The sequence below is a fragment of the Apteryx rowi genome, unplaced genomic scaffold (genome assembly GCF_003343035.1).
Source record: "Apteryx rowi isolate R43461 unplaced genomic scaffold, aptRow1 scaffold_32, whole genome shotgun sequence".
Classification (NCBI taxonomy): domain Eukaryota; kingdom Metazoa; phylum Chordata; class Aves; order Apterygiformes; family Apterygidae; genus Apteryx; species Apteryx rowi.
Window position 1 is genome coordinate 2,213,503 of NW_020449641.1, and position 16,459 is coordinate 2,229,961.

Genomic DNA, 16,459 nt, shown 5'->3' on the forward strand with positions numbered 1-16,459 from the left:
CAAATTCAGCTGAACCAATTTGGGCTCTAGGCTGGTTCCTATCCCAGCTTTCACTCATGGCCTTTAGTGGGGGATCCAAGCTGGCAATGAAGGGCAGGGACAGGGCAGGGGTTAGGAAATTGCCTTCAGCCCATGGCTGGGGCAGAGGGGCCCCAGCTCCCTCCTGGAGGGGCACATGGATTTTCATTCCTCCCCCTCCTTCACCCACCCACCCCCTTGCTTCATTGCCCAGAGAGYACCCCTGTATCACCTCCTGGGGTCAGACTGGGAAAGGCTGCAACCCACTAGCACTGCACCGCGGTACCTGAGCCCACAACTTACAGCACCAGGTAGGAGGCCTGTGGCAGAGAAGGGGCCAGGCTGTAAGCTCTGGCTTCCTGGGGCATGGACTCACCTGACCACAGCAGTGCCCTCACCAGAGGAGGCTTCTTCCTGTCTGCAAGCTGCAAAGCTGGAGGGGGTGCGAAGTCTGACATTCTCATCCTCCTTCCAATTCAGCAGGCCCTGGCATCTACCCCCAATAGTGCCAGAAGGGACACTGTTGACTTAAAGCAGGCTCTTTTGACACCAGCACAGCAACTTTGAGGCAGCAGGTAGGTGATGGACATTAAGGGAGAGGGGTGACTGAGGGGGGTCCTGTAAATTACTCCTCCACATCATTGTCAAAGTCTTCATCCAAGGCTTCCACGGTGAGGCAGAACTCAAAGCACTCCTAGAAGAGCAGTGCAGTGAAGTTCGTACTTGCTATCGCAAGTCAACAAGGTGGTATTTGCAGGCAAACCCTGTACCAGGGAGAGTTGCTAAGAGCTACTATGTAATTAACAGCTCTGATTTGGCAGGAGAGCAGCCTTCCTCCAGCTGCTTGAGCTCACCAGCCGCTGTAACATTGTCAAGGCTTCACAAGAATCCACAAGGAGTTGAGTGTTCAAGCTTTAAAACTTTATTCAAGCAGAGAGCAGGTAACCTAGAAACAGACTTTAGCACCCCACACCAAGTCAGATCCCAGTACCAAACAAGGCATACTGACATCCCAGTAGTCACRGTTGTGTTGGCTAGCTAAGAAACAGGTTTTTGTCTTTCTCTGTTGGTTATAAAGCACATGATTAAGTCTGACATCAAGATGCAYGCAAACACTGAAGCAAGGACTCCCCAGACAGCAGCTCTTAAATGCCATCTGGAGAAGTGTCACTAGGAAACAGCAACACAGACAGGGTGGTACACATGTTTCAGAGAGGGCAAGGTAGTTAAGGAAGAAATAAGAGTTGCACAAGCCTGGACATCTGTCTCCCAGAAAGGCCAATGAAAATCCAGCCCATCCAAGTCTGTGAGCCATCTGGAGCTACTCATGCCACAGGCTGTGGGCTTGTCCTTGCCCATTCCTTGTGGCAGTGCCACTAGGTGGGACCCAGCCCAAGTCTCTCCACCCAGCAAACGGTGTTCTTTATTTTGAGGACTACTGCCAGGGCTCAGGTCACTCATGCTTTAGGTTTAAAAGCTAGATTGAATTATTTTTTTATATATATATTTATATATTTTTTTTTTTTTTTTTTTACAAAATAAGGGTTGGCCACAGAGATGCTTTCGAGGAATATACACTGCAGTTTACCAGATGTCAAATGAAGAGAGAAGCAGTGTTCAGCTTCAGATTAGGGAGCAGAGAGGCACCATCAGAAAGGTGCCAGYGATTTTTTCCCACCCCCTGAGGCAAGACTGGAGTCTCCAGTGAGACCTAGGGAGGGTAATAAGCAGTTTCCCATGCATGCACACCAGCTTCACCACAGAGTAAAGAAGTAAGCCAACCTCTGCCTCTAAGTAGTACAYGCACCTGTCTAGAGCAGTGACCAGAGCCCTCTGGACAGTCAGCCCAAAACCATACATTCACCTTTAATTCCCTAAGCCTTCATAACTGATTTGAAGGAAGTTCACTAAATCACAGAGCACAATCTAACTAGCCTGGTTTCCATAAAACATTCAAACACCAGTCTCATGACTGGAGGTAGGAAGCCAATTCAAGACAGCACAGCTATTTGAAAGAGTTCGGCCTACAGAGCAGGTAGAGTCTGAAAAGTACATAACAGACTGAAGTTTGTATCTGCATCACCACAGGAGAGTGGAAAAAAAGAATAGGACTGCAGGAAGTTGATCCATGTTAGATACTAACCATCAAGCTTTGCAGATGACATTGCATGATAAGCATAGAACAATTATGGGAAACACTGTCCCCGATAATTACGTACACCCATAGTGCAACATATGGAGGTCACTGCCTCCGATATAACACTGTGGTAGGCAAAAACTACCTTGTTCTTTACACATTATGGAAGACACTGCCCCCGATAATGTCAGTTAGGTTTCATGATACATAAGGTACTGGAAGTTTGCAGGAAGCTGCCATTTAAAATTGGGCCAATGCCTAATCTGAGGTACAAGTTTAGTCATGTGTCGTAGTGGGTGGAGTGGGCTACATAACGAGGTCTTGTATCGCCTCACTCAGGAGTGCTTCTGCCCCTCAGCCAAGGGCAGCAGGAAGGAAGCTGTGCTCCCCATGTGAGCACAAGGCATCCAGAAAGGAGGGGTGGTGGTGGGGTAAGAGATGCCTAACCCCACTGAGAGGCATGGACACCCCAGGGAAGCCAAATTTCTACTATTTGTTTTTTCCACCCAGGTTTTCAGCATTTCAAGGATCAATTTGGAATGCAACCCAGAGACTTACTGCCAGGTTTACGTCTTCAAGTTTTTTCCAGAGGGGTGTTTTTGCCACAGAAAGCTTAATCGCTAGTTTTTTTTTTGTTTTTTTTTTTGCCTATTTAGAGTATTTTAAATGCAAAGTTCCAGTATCATGTTTGATTGTAAKAGCAGATGCTGCTTTATTCAAAAACGACAGTATAACTGTCATAATTATGGAAGGCACTGCTTCCGATAATTATCTTCTATAAAAAAAACCACACACCATTTATAGTGAACGCTGTCACTGATAAATAAATAAACAAATAAATATCTCAGTGCCAAACAAGAGCCGTCCTGCACAATGGCATCAGCCAAACAGGGTTTGGCCAGCAAGAGACTCGATTTCACAAAAGGCCCCAGAGCAGCAAGGTCTGAAGTGCCAATCTAGAGCCATTTCTCAATGCCACAGGACTCACTGAGGTGCCAGCTCAGGGTATAAGAGGGGGGCATCTGATAGTCTTTGGGTCATCTCCCCTGGGTATCGAGACCTGCCTTGGAAGAAGCACGCCTCCAAGATGTTGTTAGGCCACTGCTCTTTAGCCAGGGGAGGCTGGGCACTTCAGAGCTTGCTGATAATCTAGCACTTACGGGCTATTACTGTTGTTTTATTCTTGAGCTACAGGTTTGTCTCTGCAGCTCCCTGTGAGGGAAGGGATCCTCATTATAAATGCTAAAGAAATCCATTCCCTGTTCTATCACTAGGTTTAGGAGGCCAACAATTAAAACCCTAAATAGATGTGGTACCTCCCCACTTAAGGTACCAGTTCAGGATTTGCCCGAGTTGTTTGGTTTTCAAGTACACCAGAAAGCAAGCCCCACAAGCAGCTGTACATGACCGGTTTTGGACTGTGGTCAAAGGTAAGCCTGGTCAGAGGAAATTTTCATGGTAATTCTAGTACCTGCTTTAAAACTGCCTCCTGTGAATTTGTCAAGGTGAGATTTTAAATTTAAGCTCAACTTTGGTCAAAAAGAGATTTGCTGCCAAAAAAATTCTCTACAGAAATACAATGCCATGTTAGGGAGTGGGTTTCCCTAATTCTGTACCTTAGCCAGGTTCTTGCTGTGTCTAAAACTCATTGTCTGTATTCCAGATGTCCCCTACTAAGGCATTGGCAGCCCCTTTAATTGTCCAGGTCGCTAGGGCCAGCTGCTCTTTCAGCATGTTCATATTCACGCTGCTCTTGCTGGTTTTCAGCAGCTGCAGGTGCTCCAGCAGACTCTGCAGGGTGTGGGAGCCTTTGCCGAAGAAGATGTGGCGAAGGGGAACATCTTTTGGTGACAGATAGGGGGAGAGGAAGTCATATTCCACCTGGAGTAGAGGTGCAAGTTTAAGGTTATTCTCTCACATCCCAAGTTTATTTCTTCCCTAATCTGCCCCATCACTAACCCCCAGGCTCTCACTCCCATCCAGCCCTTTCTTGCAGGAGTTCTGCAAGGGCCAGAAAGTCTCTTGATAGCAGGCATGGAAGYCAGTGACATTAGCGTTAAGCAAGCAGGAGACACTTGGATCTGCACAGTGCCCATGGCTCCTAAGTAAAAGGCCCATCCCAACCAGTACACCTCCTTTGTGAAAAAGGAAAGCTGGTTGTAAGGACCCACCTTCATGATCCTGTCATTCAGGGCTCTGCGGATGACCCCGTTTTCCCTATCGCTGTTTACGATGTCTCTTCTCAGTCCATCTACAGCTCGCTGAAAGTCTCCACGGGCAAAAAACAGCCAGTCCAAGGTCAGCCCAAGCTCCTGCAAGGGAAGAGTTGTTAACAAACCCGATTTTCTTCTTTCACTGCTCTCTTAGAGAGGGAGTTTTTTCCCCCCCCCCCTTCTCTCCTGTTCTCTCCACATTAAGTTTAAACTTAGCAGCAGAGCAAGTTCCTGGCAGTCTTTTCTGAGATCACTGAACTCAGTGACGTCTCTCCCCACCCACAGTTTCTTTTACCCTTTCAGCAGAGATGCAAATGAGATGCAAAGATGCACTGCACTGAGTGATAACCAGATTAGAAACTACTGCATCCACATTAATTTCCCCAGGAACTCACCAAAGCAAGATTAGCTAAGTCTGTCTGCCACAGCTACTCTGTTTGTACTGCTCCATAAGCAGCATCAATTCAGGTCACATCTTGCTACATCCTCATCTCAAGAGGAGGAAGATGTCTATTCTACTGCATTCAGTAGCCATAGAGCCTTGTCAACACAAGGCACCATAACAGTCTACAGAGATTCAATGCACTCAAAGCCTTACCTTCACTTCCTGATCATAGTCCAAAAACTTCTCCTGGAATGCTAGCAGCTCCTCGCTGTATCTCCCAAAGTCCAGGAAGAGCTCATGATCATGGGTCAGCCTGAGAGCAATGTGTCCAGCCACTTCTGCAGCAGCACGGATAAGACCATACAAGTTGGCAATCTTCTTCAGGTTCTCCACAGTGTCCTGAGTGGTGCCCAGGAAGGGGTATTCCTCATCTTTCTGCAGGGCAGAAGACACTGGAGTTGGGCAGGAATGCTTCTCAACCTAGGAATTTTTTCCTCCTGCTATAGTTTGCCTCCTATTTCACCACTCCCCCATCCTCTTAAGCCTCTAAGTAGTGAGATCTGAGTGGCAAAACTTCGAAGCACAAGGCAGGGGAAGGGAGCTCCTGCATCTAGTCTCTCTCACTTTTCAGTAATCATCAGGATGCTCTGCTAGTCTGTTAGACCTGAAAACATAGACCTCAGTCCTACTGGGGTTCTTCTGCAGAGCTGTGGGTGGACAAACCACAGCACCTAGTTCAGTGTGTGCTAGCAGAACCCCTCCCTCCCACCTAAACTTCTGAGTGGGTTGATTTAAGATTTTTGGTTTGTTTTGAGGAAGTCTGACACTAACAAAGTCCAAGCATTCATAAGCCAAGGAAGGTGTTACCAGAAAGTCTAGTTCTGCTCAGCTCCCAGCCACACACCTGGACTCTATGGTAAGAGAGCAAACTGCCTAGCTGATGCCAGTTTTGCTAGCTCCAAGCTGCAGTAGCTGATATAGACAGCGAGTTAGTACTTGCCTCTGGCTAGCTATACAGCTTCCCCAGTGCACTTTCCTAAACAGCAGGCTCTAGTACATCCTTTCATCAAAGCAGTAGGAGAAGAAAGCTGAGATCTTCTTAGTGATTTTAGCTTCTGAAGCGTTGACATTTGAGCCTCTAGAAGAGAGCAGGCCCCCTCTCCTAACAAGACACAGATGCTCAAAACTCTGGAACAGAGACTGTACGCCAGCCATGCCCGAGAAGTCCGCACAGAGTACTGCCACAGCCACCAGGCCCAGAGGTTGTCTCCCCTCTACCAGAAGCATTCCTGCATGGAAGTTGAGTTTGGGACCAGCACCTTGTGCTCTGCCATCCTGGAGGGCAAATACTATTACAGCATTTTCCATAGAGTGAATACACCAGGCAGGCACACGATACTTACATTGTAGAATCCAAAGGACACCACTGGGATTCCCGAGTATGCCAGGAAAGGGAATGCCGCATCACCCAGGCCAAGGGGAACACTACAAGAGACAGGTATTGAGCAGTTACCAACTGGTTTAGACATCCCAGGAAGAGCACTACAAGCCCTAGAGTTGAAGCTCTGAGCCATCTGGGCTACCCTGTCTAGACAGGGCAGGTTTTGGCAAAAAATCCCAGACAAGTGCCAAGGGCTGCTTGTCCATTTCCAGCCACTGGTCTTTGTGCAAGGCTGTTCTCGCCCTACAAAAAGGTGTCTGAATTGCCTACAGGCACCTTGGGGCAGCACTAAGCAGAGCTACTGCTGTGCTGTCCATGCCTGCCTGCCCCCATCACAGTAGGTAAAGCCTGCCCCAGACAGCAGTGCTGCATTCCAGCACAAAGAGCAGAAGCTGTTTAATTTGTTCCTTTATGGATACTTGCTTTCCCAAACAGCAGGATCAAGAGACTTACACTGCTTTTACCCAGTCAGAGCCAACTCTGCTCAACAGGCTTCCTGCATCTGCTGACTGGGCTGTTGCTGGATCCATCACCTGGAAAGAGACTGACAGTCACTGCTCTTGTTCTGGCCTCTGCTTGGGCTCCCAGGCTGCCTGCAAGCTGGCGGGTCTGTCCCAGAGCTCATATTACTATGCAGATGCCAGAGTCAGGTGTGCTCTCCTGACCTTTCTGCACACAGGCATAGCTCATGCAGGACAGACATTCACCTCCCACTGAACTGTGGCATTTGCTAGTTTTAGATTCCAGATGCATAAACTATAATACCTACAGCCCAGCTGTCTTCAGACAGGGCCTTCAGGAGTGTGTCAGCCCTTTCTCCTAAATGGGCTTCTCTTCAGAAGGTGCCAGCTCTGCTGAAGTGAGTGGCCCAGTACAGCTCTAGCAGCTTTCAGTTTCTCCCGAAACCATAGTTGTCTTGGTCAGCCTAAGACCCTTCTACTCACCCCCTTCATAGTTCTCTCCAGTAGTGTGTACAGCATTGGGCTGGCAGAAATCTTGATGTTTTTCCAGCCTGCAAGACAGGAAAGATGTCTGACACGCTGGCACAGCTAACCATTACTTTTAGAGCAGCCCAGTCCTCTGACTGAGCAGCAGTAACACCTCCCGGGTCAACTGATCTACAGGGTGTTCCCAAAGGATCATTGGCAGACACAGGGCAGAATCCGCTTGGACCTAGCAGAGTTATCTCCTTCTGGCTCAAGTTGCAGCAACCTTCCAGCTTCAATGACAACAGATCCATGATAAAGGGAGTCATGCCAACCTTCAGTCAAACACTCAATACCAGTCCTGGCACAGTCTCCATTTCTGGAGGTTAAGGGATGTCTGCCAAGTCATTCTGGTGCAACCTGGCTTCAAGAAACTGAACAGAGTGGCAAGTTACCTAGGACTGCAGTATCCAGGTTAATGTAAGTGAAGGCTTTGGCATGCAGTGTGGCAGAATATCCCTAAAACAAAACAGAAGTGCAAGATGAATGGCAACAGTGCAACACCAGGGCGTTTAATCCATGGGAGCAGGGAATCAGAAATTAACAGTCATTGCAGAAGTCTATCAAAGAAAAGTACCTCCAGCCATTCAGTAGCACCCACAGTTCCATATTCTCCTGCACTCCAGCTAGCAAAGATGATGCTTCGCCTCGGTTTATAGCCATCTGCAAATAGAGTGAGAGAGAGAAAAGAGATATTGAGATCTATGCCCTTCCCCCATGGAGATGTAGATTACTGAGGGCCTGGGCTGAAGAATCACCTACTGCTCAACAGGCAGAGCTGAAGCATTCTGTGCAGACACTCCTGCACGTTAGTCACACCGAGGACATTGTGCCCTGCTCCCCCTTATCTCTCCAGAGCCGTGTGGAGAAGCCATGCCATCCACAATCCCTCCCCACCACCCTCTTCTTTAGCTGCCAGAGCCCAGAATCAGCCCTGGAGACAAGAGTGGAGACTTGCACTAAGTGCCACCAGGCAGCCCCCAATCCTCCAGCTGGTCAGCTACTTCAGTGTTTTCTACCTTCACGGTTGGCTGCCCAATAGACATCTCAAGTCTGAGGTTTTCAACGTGTGTTATCTAAGGACATTCTTGCATTCAAGCTAAACTGGATATAAGCAGGTAAGTCCCTTGGAAACAAGTGCTCACTGCAGAACAAGTTGTCCATGCCGGGCAAGTCAGGGAGCATGGCATCTCAGAGAGCTTTGTCAGATTTCTTGCACCTTCTCAAGGGATTATTTTGCAACTGAGCTCTCCAATGCTAACACACAGAGATGATCTTGTAGGATTTAACATCCTCCCCCCTCTCCTCCACTTTTGTGCTCAAATATTTACCATTTTTCACCATGTCAGAGATCACTTGGGCAAGTTCCAACAATATGGCAGTTCCAACGCCAGCCTTGGCCGCTCCTGGGCCCCAGGAGTCTCTCTGGGCTCCAATCACAACGTACCGATCTATAAAGGAGACATCAAGAGCTCTGAGCTGCAAGCTTCTTGCTGCAAACACTTTGCATTAGAAAAGCAGCTTCGAACTTCCATGCTAGGAACACAGTATAGAGTCTGACCCCTGCATCTGGCTCACTGTCTTTATTTAGAATTTCCCTGGCAGCTCAGTTGAGCTTTTCCCTTGACTTTCAGAGAAAGATCTTGGTTTTGCTGAGGATCTGGCTGCCTTTGTCTGGGAGCAGCTGCCATGCTCTGAAGATGACAGAACAGGAAGAGGCCCCTGAAATCTGAGCCACAAGCCAGTTGCTCCTACCTGGTTCTTCAAACCCCGTGATAGCACCAAAGATGTTCAGAATCTTCCTGTCCACCATGACATTGCTCACATTCAGTTGCACCGTCTTCTTGCTTGCACTGCTGAGCATCATCTTGCAGCCAATGATCCCACCTCTCCACTCCAGAAAACATGGGTCTCCATCCATTTTGCTGAGGGGAAAGAGATCCTTTGAACTCATTGTCCATCTCTGGCCTCATTTACCTTTGCTGTGAGAAAAGCAAGCCTTAAACTGCAGGGCAGCCTTGTTCTGAGCCTGCTCAGAAGTTAGCTTGCAACCCTGTACTGCTAATTATGTGTGATGAAGAAGAATGCAGAGAGAGGCCAAGGGGAATGCAATACTAAATTAAGATCTGTTTTTAAGCAATAAGATGCGTCAGACAAGTGACATTTCTCCAGCCAGTCCTAAGTGCTCCCTGCGATACATGGCAGAGGCCAGCAGAGAGCTCCCTGGGCTCACAGCACCTCAACATCCTCCTCACCACCAGCAATAGGGCCAACAGCCTAGCCTGCAAGCCAGCAGGGACCAGTACCTGAACAGCCGGCTCGCTGCTTGGCTGGAGATGGTCTGAACAGCAATGCGGGGTAGTCCCGAAGATTCGACTGGTGGAAACTGGGTGTGGTTGAAAGAGGGGAAGCCTGGAGTGAAAGGGTCTCCAGTGCCAAGGTGGGCCTGTGAAAGGCAAAAAGAGTCCTCAGGTCTCGCACAGAAGGCAAGAGTTGTCATCTACACAAGGGCATGAAACACTGCTAAGCTGGAGGAGGACTGCTGCATTTTGCAGTCCACAATGAAGAAGGCTCAGAGCAGCAGACAGGAGAGCTAGTCACATACTCACATGCCCAAAGGGGACAAGTTCATCCGTGTCCTTGTAATCATATGGATCCAGATACATCAGGACACCAACTGCTCCTGCCTCTTTGGCATTTGCAACCTGAAGCAAAGAGCAACATCAGCTGCACGTTTGCACAGCAAGCCAGGGGATTTAAGGCAAACACACTGAGGAATGGTGTGAGGGGTTGTGCTTCTCAGTGCTTGACTCTGCAGGAGACTAACAGTCACCTGCCACCAATATAAAGAGGTTGAATGCAAGCAGCCCAGTCTCACTCTGGACACAGTGTGCCTAACASCCTCTTGAATTAGGATGCTCTCCATGGTTAGTGCCTGACCCCACAATTTGTTCAACTCAAACTTGTTTCTCAGAGGGGCTCAGAAAGATGTTATTTTTTATTATGCTCAGGCTGATTTCTCAAGGGTAGATTAGCATCAAGCCAAGATAAGTAGCCACTGGCGGCTCATCTTCACAAAGAAAATGGGGTGGGGGGGAGGAGGGGAGAGTGGCCTCATTAAGTCAAGCCCCCATTTAATACACCTACAACCCAGCTGCCTCTTATATGCCACAGGCGCAAACACTCTTGCAAGGCCAGACACCAGTTTACAAGGTGGAAAGGGGAGCACAGAACCAGCAAGCACCACTTGTGGAAGCACCTTTCAGCTCTGCCTGCGTCTAAGATGCACAAAGCCAGACAGAGCTGTACTGGCACGCTACAGGAAAGAACCCTACGTCCCAGTCTCCCCACAAGCACCCATGCGAGGGGCAGTTCTCTGGCAGACCTAGAACAGGCTTGCGTGCAGAAGGACTCGGCTCCTGTAGGCTGCTTGGTTATTTGGTTTTGTTTCCTGTTAAGGGAGCATTACAGCAACACACAAGCCAGCTGGCTGGGCAGCCACTGCTGGCACCTATGAAGGCACCTATGCTTGGACCTACCGAACACTCAACAAGAGACCAAGTGAGACACTGCAACCAAGCTTTGAAAGTATCTGGCTGCAGTAGCAAGAGGTGCTCTAGTGATGAGAAGATTCTGCTTTTGGCAGCTCCATTTCTGCTTATACCACCACCAGCCAGCTCTACAACCTGTGGTCCTTGCCCTGTGGATCATAGGCTGCCTGCCTCTGCCTCCCAGCTCTATCATTCTGGATGCTCAGCTGTCCCAACCAGACTGCCAGAGGCCAAGAACAACACTCCCACAGAAAGTAATTAGCTCCATTGAGCCTTGGTGTCCAGACCTGCATGTGGCAGCCTATCACAAACAAGCAAGACCAGTCCTGTAGGACAAGCCTGCGGATAAGTTCTAGAGGCTTGAACTGAGGCACAGTCTTCCTCCTTTTGAAGACACACCTCTACCTCCTTGCTGCCAAGTTTGGCTGAGCTTCAGGGGCATAGACTGCTTACCTTCTCAGCAAGAGTAATTTTTCCAGCTCTGAGGATGACAATAGATCCATTCAGTGAAACACCTGAATTTTGCATCTTCTGAAAATCGGCTTTCTGTCCGTAGTTCACATAGACCGGTTTGCCCTGGAACAGRGATACTGCTTATAAATACAGCAGTCCTCAGCCAATAAGATACTTTAAGCAGTCTACAAAGTCATGGGGCCTGGAACACATCAGCCCAACATTAACAGCAGGRAGTTTGAGTTCAGCAATGCCGACTCTGGTCACATGCAACATGCCTGTTGGAGCAGCACTTCTGTCAAGGCTCCTGGCTGGATCCCAGCAAAAAAGTCTGAACAGACAGCTACTTCTGCATCTTGCTGAAGCAAGAAAACTGTGYGGACCCACTCCTTCCCCATCCATGCCCTGCCCCCTCCCCCCCAGTTCTGTATCTAGGGTGCGCTTTATACAGTGCATATATTGAAGGGATACATTTTAGACATTGCCACCTGGTAAGCATTCAAGCACATCCCCAGGATCTCCTGGGTCACTTACAGAGACTGAATTATTTTTGCTGTATGCCACGTATGCATCAGGACTCTCCAGTTCTTCTTCTTTATCATCTTCCAGAATAGACACTTTGTTGTTGATGCTGTTAAATGGCAGGAGACGGCGTTATGCTCTTTCATATACAGCCTGCATATTTAGCTAGGTCCTGTATTTCAGTCTATGCCCTTGCAATTCTGATCAAGTCAATGCAGAGTCTAAAACGGGTAGACTCTTACCAGTAGTTTCACACAATAACCTCTGGGGCTGTTCAGAGACATTAGTGAAGGCTAGTTCTTAAGACAAATAGTAGAAACAGTCTGTGCTTCTCAGTCTCTTATTAGTCCCCTCATAAAAGAAGCCAAGCAAATTTGTTTTTCCTCTCACACAAAGGGACAGGAAGACACACTAGTGTGAGCTGTCATCCAATGCCTGCTGATACTTCTGAGCTATGAGGGGCCGGAGCCAGATCTGCAACACCTTTATAGGTCACATGACAGAGCCACCCATGCTAGCAGCTTTAGACAGAAGGAGCCTGCCCTTCAGCTAGTTTTTTTACWCTGTTTGTTTTCTCTCCAACTCTTAAGCATGCTTCGAAGAARCAGCTGTGCCAGGAAGAATCCAGAGGCCTGCTACCAGACACCTGGGATTTAGAAAGCCTGTGAAAAGACAGCAGTAGCCATTGCTGAGCTATACTGTAGTTTCCTTTGGAGAGGGATAACTGGCTCACAATCTTTGCAACTGCTTGGACTACAAAGATCCATGCTGTAAAGTAAAGATCTGCAACTCTTCATTAACGTACCTGCCCTTGACCTGCAGTTTAATATAGTGCTCATCGTTCCACACTTTATCCAAGAGTAAGCTGTTGAACTGGTCATGAATGTAGGTGGCCATGCTCTCATCTTCACTCAGGCCAGCTTCAAAAGATTTCCTATTTGCTCTTCGCCTGTAGGCAACAGATTTATAGTTTAGGCTAACGTACCAGTATGCACTACAGTACCCCAGCCAGCAAACCCAAGTTGGACAGGCCATTTAAAGCCACGTTTAATGAGATGCCACCCCACAACATCTTTGAGACTCTTGTTCTCCAAAGGAGCTTAAGCTCTGTTCACCAGCTGTGCCTCTTCCTTAGCTGTAGCTAAGTTTTCTGGAACTGTTACCTCAAGTTGTCTTCAAGACGTCTGGCTGACAGCTTTTTTGAAAAAAGGGCTTTGACTTCAGGCCAGTAGAGGACAGATGGTCCTGGCATCTCTTCCTCAGTTTCATCAGCATCCGCTAAGTAAGATGCAGTAGGAGTCATCTCACACCTGCCACTTCCATCTAGACACTTAGCAGTCATCTGCATTCGTCCACGGTAACTCAAGTAGCCAATCAGAAACCCTATGGACAGAACAGGTATTTCTTTGTGCTGCAAGAAAGTAGACTAAGCCAGGCCAACATTAGACAAGTACATTCAAAGCAACTCCTAGGGTACAGGTACACCTCTGTTCTCACACCATTTTTAAAAGCTGGCAAACCTAAGGACAGACAGGAATACACAGCCTGACATTTTGCCTGAGCTGAAACATTTTAAAGGACACTGTATATCTGATCTTGTGCTTGGCAGAGTCTCTCCAGCACCATTCAGGGAGGAGACTGTTTGCTTTAAGCTGGTAGCACTGTAAAAGCCTTTGAAGAACTGGCAAACACTAAATGCTTCAGCTTCCAGAGGCCTTACTAATGTGTTCACCCACATCTCTAGAGAAGCATTAGAGTTGATCAAGGGAAAATCAGTACCCTTGCCACACTGACCAGTTTGCCCTTTAGCAAACAGATCCACACGGTTCTGCAGTCAAACTTGCAATTATTCATGCTAATTCCATACCACAAGCCTGAACCAGAGATATTTAGTTAGTGACAAGAAGCTGCAGCCTGGATCCAAGCTCTTATAATTATCTTCTGAAACAATACAAATTCAAATGTTAAAGGCCTCAGATATGCTTGAGAGCGGTCCACTTCATGCAGTTTCCTCCCATCCGTCCTTACCAATCAAAAGGAGGAGTACAGCTGCAATGACAAGGAAGCAGAGGTTCTTGCCAGTCCTCCGTGGCTGCCCCATGCTGGTGTGCAGGTGCTCCTGCCTCCCAATCTCCCCTCCTTCCTCATCATCAGCAGACAGCTTCATCTCCACATGGCTGTTGTCGCCATCCGTTTGCCGAGCAATGCTGAAGCGCATGTACGACATTGGCTCACCACCAAACTGCGTTGAAAGAGAGTCATGTGAGGGAAGAGTTTGCTGCATCACTCAACAGCTCTTCCAGCTAACTGCACCCATGCTCCAAACTGAACGCAGATTGTTCGTCTGAACCTGCTCCAGTGCAGCACAAGAGTCAGCTGTCAATCAGGTAGGCAGGCAGCTTTGAACAGACTCAGACTCACTGACCCACTCTGGGTGTCCGGTGGGTATTTAGYGTCTATTTGCCCTGCACAACTTCAGAACCACACTGGTCGCAGTCCGGCTTGGACTCTGTAATAGATATGACACAGCCAAAAGCACTGGAATTTCCCACATGACTCTGTGGCAAAGGCTGACTGAAGCAGAAACTCCTGGACCTAATCAGGAGGAGTGCACTGATCTGACCTGAATATGTGCAACTTGCACATAAAGGAACTTTGATCATGATGGAGAAAAGGGAAGACAATCACTCCATGCTTGTGACTTTGAACTACRTTTACTTTGATCTAGATAACCTCATCCAGTATCTGCATCACCTTACATTAAACTGCCCCAGGCTACTCTTAATTGTAATATTTGTCAATAGTATAAAATGGCAAGGCTGAATGGAAATGACCCAAAGGAATCCTGTTACTTTCCTTGTCCTCAGCTTTCCTGTTAGCTGAGGACATTTCTCACATTTCTACCAGAGGTTGGAATAGTTCGACAGATTTTTATCAGAGCCCAAACAGAGGAGCTTCAAGTCTARAGCCTATTTTTCTAAACAGCTGTGATGCATGGTCTAACAGCACACAGAACAGCAGCCTGCATGCAGTGCAGACACTCAGATTGACAGACACTGTTAACTCAATTCCAGGCTTASCAGGAACTAACCAGGACCGCAGAACTAGCATTAGAGCTGCTGAGCTTGCTCCCAGCCATGCTTGGGCACATGCTGGGGACTGGCTAGAGGCCAGAGGAATGTTTCTGGGAGCAACAAGCCCCACAGCCTCTCCCCACTGTACTGGGGAAGAAGCTGGTGATGAGCACCCAAGCCCTGTTACAATCTCTGCAGCTCATCCACAGTTCACATGCTGTCAGAACTAAACCCATGCCATTTTGGACCTGCAGTTCCATTCCTGCCCACATTACCTGCAACTGAGTGGCTACACTGCACTTTAACCTAGCAAAAAAGTCTCCCTGCTCAACTGCAGGGAACTTCGGCTTCCCGGACGCTTTGCAGGGGATGTAACTCAATCCCTCATATCCTCCATACCTGCTCAGGGACCAGACCAACATATTTGCAGTCCTAGCCCAGGGCYGTTTCACAGCCCAAGCTCTTTAGGATCAGCAGGCTTGACCTAGCAACCTCAGAGCTACCACCTCCTGGAATACTTGTTTCCAAGCACACATCACATTCAAAGGCTGGACTCGTGGTTGGCATGTGTTTCCCTCTCCCTCCCCTGCCCCCCAAGTAACATAACAGAACATGTTGATTGTCTCGATAGGCATCAAATCAGCTTCCTCAGCAGTACTTCCTCCTGGAACATTGTTCAAGGCTCACTCCCCTCCCTATCACTTTTTCAGCTTCCTGAAAGACTCAAGACATCGTAGCAGTAAACGATAACCCCACCAGCACCGAAGTTTTAAGCCACCTCCATATCATAACTAGGCAGCTACAGTGAAGTCTGTAGCTCAGACTCAACCCAGAAAGTAACATCTAACAGTGCTTTGGATTTGTCATCTCTTGTGAGACTGACATTGACTCCATTGGATCTTGCTTCTGCTACTGTAGTATTGTCAACCCACCAACTTGAGACAAATGAGGGGACAGGGGGTCTTACCAAGTTAGAAATTGCTGCTCTGGCATGGTCCATCGCTTTCCGGAGGAGCACCCACCAACCTGACCAAAGCCCTAGAAGTTTAGAACGCAACACATCAAGTCAGGCTGCTCCCCTCCCACCACGGAAGAGGTCCAAGATCAGTCATCGTTACGAGTGGGATGCTTGCCCAGAAACGTTATGCGCATGTTCCTATATAAGTCACAATAGTTGTGGTCAGTCTACATCAAGCTCATCAGTTACCCTTGAAACACAACCTATAAGTTCACATACTCCCATTGCAGATATAAGTTCAGATGGACAAGCTGAATTTTTTTGTTGAGCACTGGGGAGGGGGAAAGGAGGGGAAAAATGAGGAACACAATCTCAAATGGCTAAATTCAGCCAAGGGTCTTATTAATGTTAAGGCCACCACCTTCTAGGGAGGGCAGGCAAGAGGCAGCTGCTCAGTGGTGACAAAGGGCTCTACTTAGCAAAGGTTCCTGGGGTCCATTTCAATGACAGTATCAAGACAAGAGCTTGACTGGTAGCCAGAAGCAGCACAATGCTGCAAACTGAAGCAGCGCAAATTCTCACTCTACAGAAACTCTTTCAATTATAAGGTCCCTTCTAGGTGGCTATGTTCTTTCTCTCTTTATGAAGAGAATTTCAGTATTTGGACAGTTTCCCTGAATAGCCAAGAACAACTGTCAAGGCGCAAAAAGCACTTCAGTGA

The 16,459-nt window shown here is 48.0% G+C and overlaps 1 protein-coding gene across 2 annotated transcripts; it reads right to left on the minus strand.

Annotated features, from left to right (window-relative positions):
- Positions 1-917: 917 nt before the first annotated feature.
- Positions 918-15,852, minus strand: TFRC (transferrin receptor). Of its 2 annotated transcripts, XM_026070860.1 has the most exons (19): positions 15,748-15,836; positions 14,132-14,215; positions 13,735-13,948; positions 12,870-13,089; positions 12,512-12,655; positions 11,719-11,815; positions 11,185-11,307; positions 9,790-9,885; positions 9,487-9,626; positions 8,936-9,105; positions 8,512-8,631; positions 7,758-7,843; positions 7,576-7,639; positions 7,139-7,206; positions 6,648-6,727; positions 6,157-6,238; positions 4,967-5,188; positions 4,327-4,467; positions 918-4,036 (listed from the first exon to the last, which is right to left on the minus strand). In XM_026070860.1, the coding sequence occupies exons 3-19, from the start codon at positions 13,931-13,933 to the stop codon at positions 3,794-3,796; spliced, it is 2,295 nt and encodes a 764-aa protein (XP_025926645.1). In that variant the 5' UTR covers positions 13,934-13,948; positions 14,132-14,215; positions 15,748-15,836; the 3' UTR covers positions 918-3,793. The 2 variants fall into 2 exon arrangements, with proteins under 2 accessions (XP_025926645.1, XP_025926644.1); XM_026070859.1 differs by lacking the exon at positions 14,132-14,215 and having other exon boundaries at positions 15,748-15,852.
- Positions 15,853-16,459: the final 607 nt, after the last annotated feature.

Coding starts and splice junctions, on each gene's coding strand:
- TFRC (XM_026070859.1), bottom strand. CDS start 15,780: ATGGACCATGCCAGAGCAGCAATTTCTAACTTG. Junction 7,640..7,757: donor GTGCTACTGAATGGCTGGAG/GTACTTTTCTTT, acceptor GTTTTGTTTTAG/GGATATTCTGCCACACTGCA. Junction 6,728..7,138: donor TGGAGAGAACTATGAAGGGG/GTGAGTAGAAGG, acceptor GTCTCTTTCCAG/GTGATGGATCCAGCAACAGC.